This window comes from Phytophthora parasitica, assembly GCF_000247585.1.
Source record: "Phytophthora parasitica INRA-310 unplaced genomic scaffold supercont2.16, whole genome shotgun sequence".
Taxonomy (NCBI): Eukaryota; Oomycota; class Peronosporomycetes; order Peronosporales; family Peronosporaceae; genus Phytophthora; species Phytophthora nicotianae.
In genome coordinates, this window is record NW_008649002.1 from 883,104 (window position 1) to 884,689 (window position 1,586).

General features: G+C 49.6%; 1 protein-coding gene across 1 annotated transcript; it reads left to right on the forward strand.

The window, feature by feature from the left end:
* Positions 1-892: 892 nt before the first annotated feature.
* On the forward strand, positions 893-1,018 carry PPTG_08939 (hypothetical protein; the record flags this gene model as incomplete). Its single annotated transcript, XM_008903687.1, has 1 exon — positions 893-1,018. One exon carries the CDS (start codon positions 893-895, stop codon positions 1,016-1,018), a length of 126 nt encoding a protein of 41 aa, XP_008901935.1.
* Between the last annotated feature and the right edge of the window lie 568 nt (positions 1,019-1,586).

Below are 1,586 nucleotides of genomic sequence, written 5' to 3' on the forward strand. Positions count from 1 at the left end.
TGTATCGTATACTAGTTTGCACCACTGACTAATACGTGTGTGTATCCATGATCGTGGTCATGGATCAGTTGATTCAGCGTTGCAATCAATGATTGCCAATCATGGATTGGCAGCCCATCTGCAATTTACAACTGGCAGAGATTGTTTACACATTGTGGAGGACGGATATTGATTTAAAATCCGCGCACGTAGCACGCGAGCTTAAAGCCCAAGATCAACCGTGACTAATCCCGCTCAGCTCTATATGGTCAAAGCGCAGGAAGGACTGGAACTATTAGGCAGGGTGATCCTCAAGAATCTTGAGTCAAGACGACTTGAGCGAACTTGGGTGGCGGTCGTTTACGCTAACAAGTAGTATTAAGCTTCGCTCCGTTCACACATGACACATAATGAAAGAAGAGAAGGCTCTGTTGCAGATGCAGAGCGAATCTTTGTTTGTGGTCACCCATATGGATCGCCATAGTAAGGGCGCTGTCGCTGTTTGATCCGTCTCCATCTCACCGCTGGCGACTCGGGTGGTCTTCAGTGAAGGCTCTTCACTCGTCAAACCGCTTCTTCGCAGCTCGGTGTTGAAGTATTCCTCCCGACAAAATGACTAAAAAGTCGCCCCGAGTGTCCCGGTGGCCTCAGTTTCTGCTTGTCGGATCTATTTTCATTTCGGTACTGATGCTACTTTCCCTTTGGACAAAGTTACCGAGTCATGAATCCCTTCGTCGATCTCCGGCAGCGTATACGCTAACACAAGTCGAACAAGCATCTGACCTCTTTACTCTCGTCCAAAAGCGTCGAAATAAGACGGTCGTCTCAGAGTCAGAGCTTCTCCACCTCGACGATTTAATCCGCTCTGACTCGTTTGAGCAGTGGGCACCTATGATCGTGTCGAAATGTATGCATGGAATGGATAAGCGAGCAGCACCTTGTATCAAGGAAGCCAACCGAACGAATATTGTCGAAGCTCAAGAGCTCATGTACCCTGCCTTTCGCCTCAAGCTGCCAAATTTCGTCAATGCAGATGTGAAGGCCAAGTGGTTATCACAAGGCCTTCACGTCGATCGTATGCGCGTATCGGAAGACCAATTGTGGGCAGATTACCCCACCTTTCAAGGACAAAATATGGTGTTTTCCGACGCGGTGTACCGAGGAGATCCTCCACCAGACATTTGGTCGGAAAACGGATGCATGGGCCACGACGTAGCCCACACGTCATTTGTGCACAATCTGAATATCAACGTCAGTGAGCTGGGTAATGGGAAGAATGTGGATACTCTGGTCGTCGCTACAAGCCCGGATTCGTGGTCCTTCCAGCATTTCATCGACCGAGTTGCGGTTGTCTGGAGCCAGGCGCAGCTTGTCATCCCCGCCATGAGGAAGAACGACACGATCATCGTGGCAGGCAAGGAACCCCGCGATTCCATTGTGAATGAAATTTATGAAGTGATGGTTGGGCAACACCTGCACAACCCGGAATGGGTGTTCGCAAAACGCCTCGTGTTCTCATGTCGCGCACCATTGATTCATCCCTTCACCACACAGCGTATTACGGAAAACATTTTGCACTCGTTGCCCCTACCAACAAGTGCCACCAA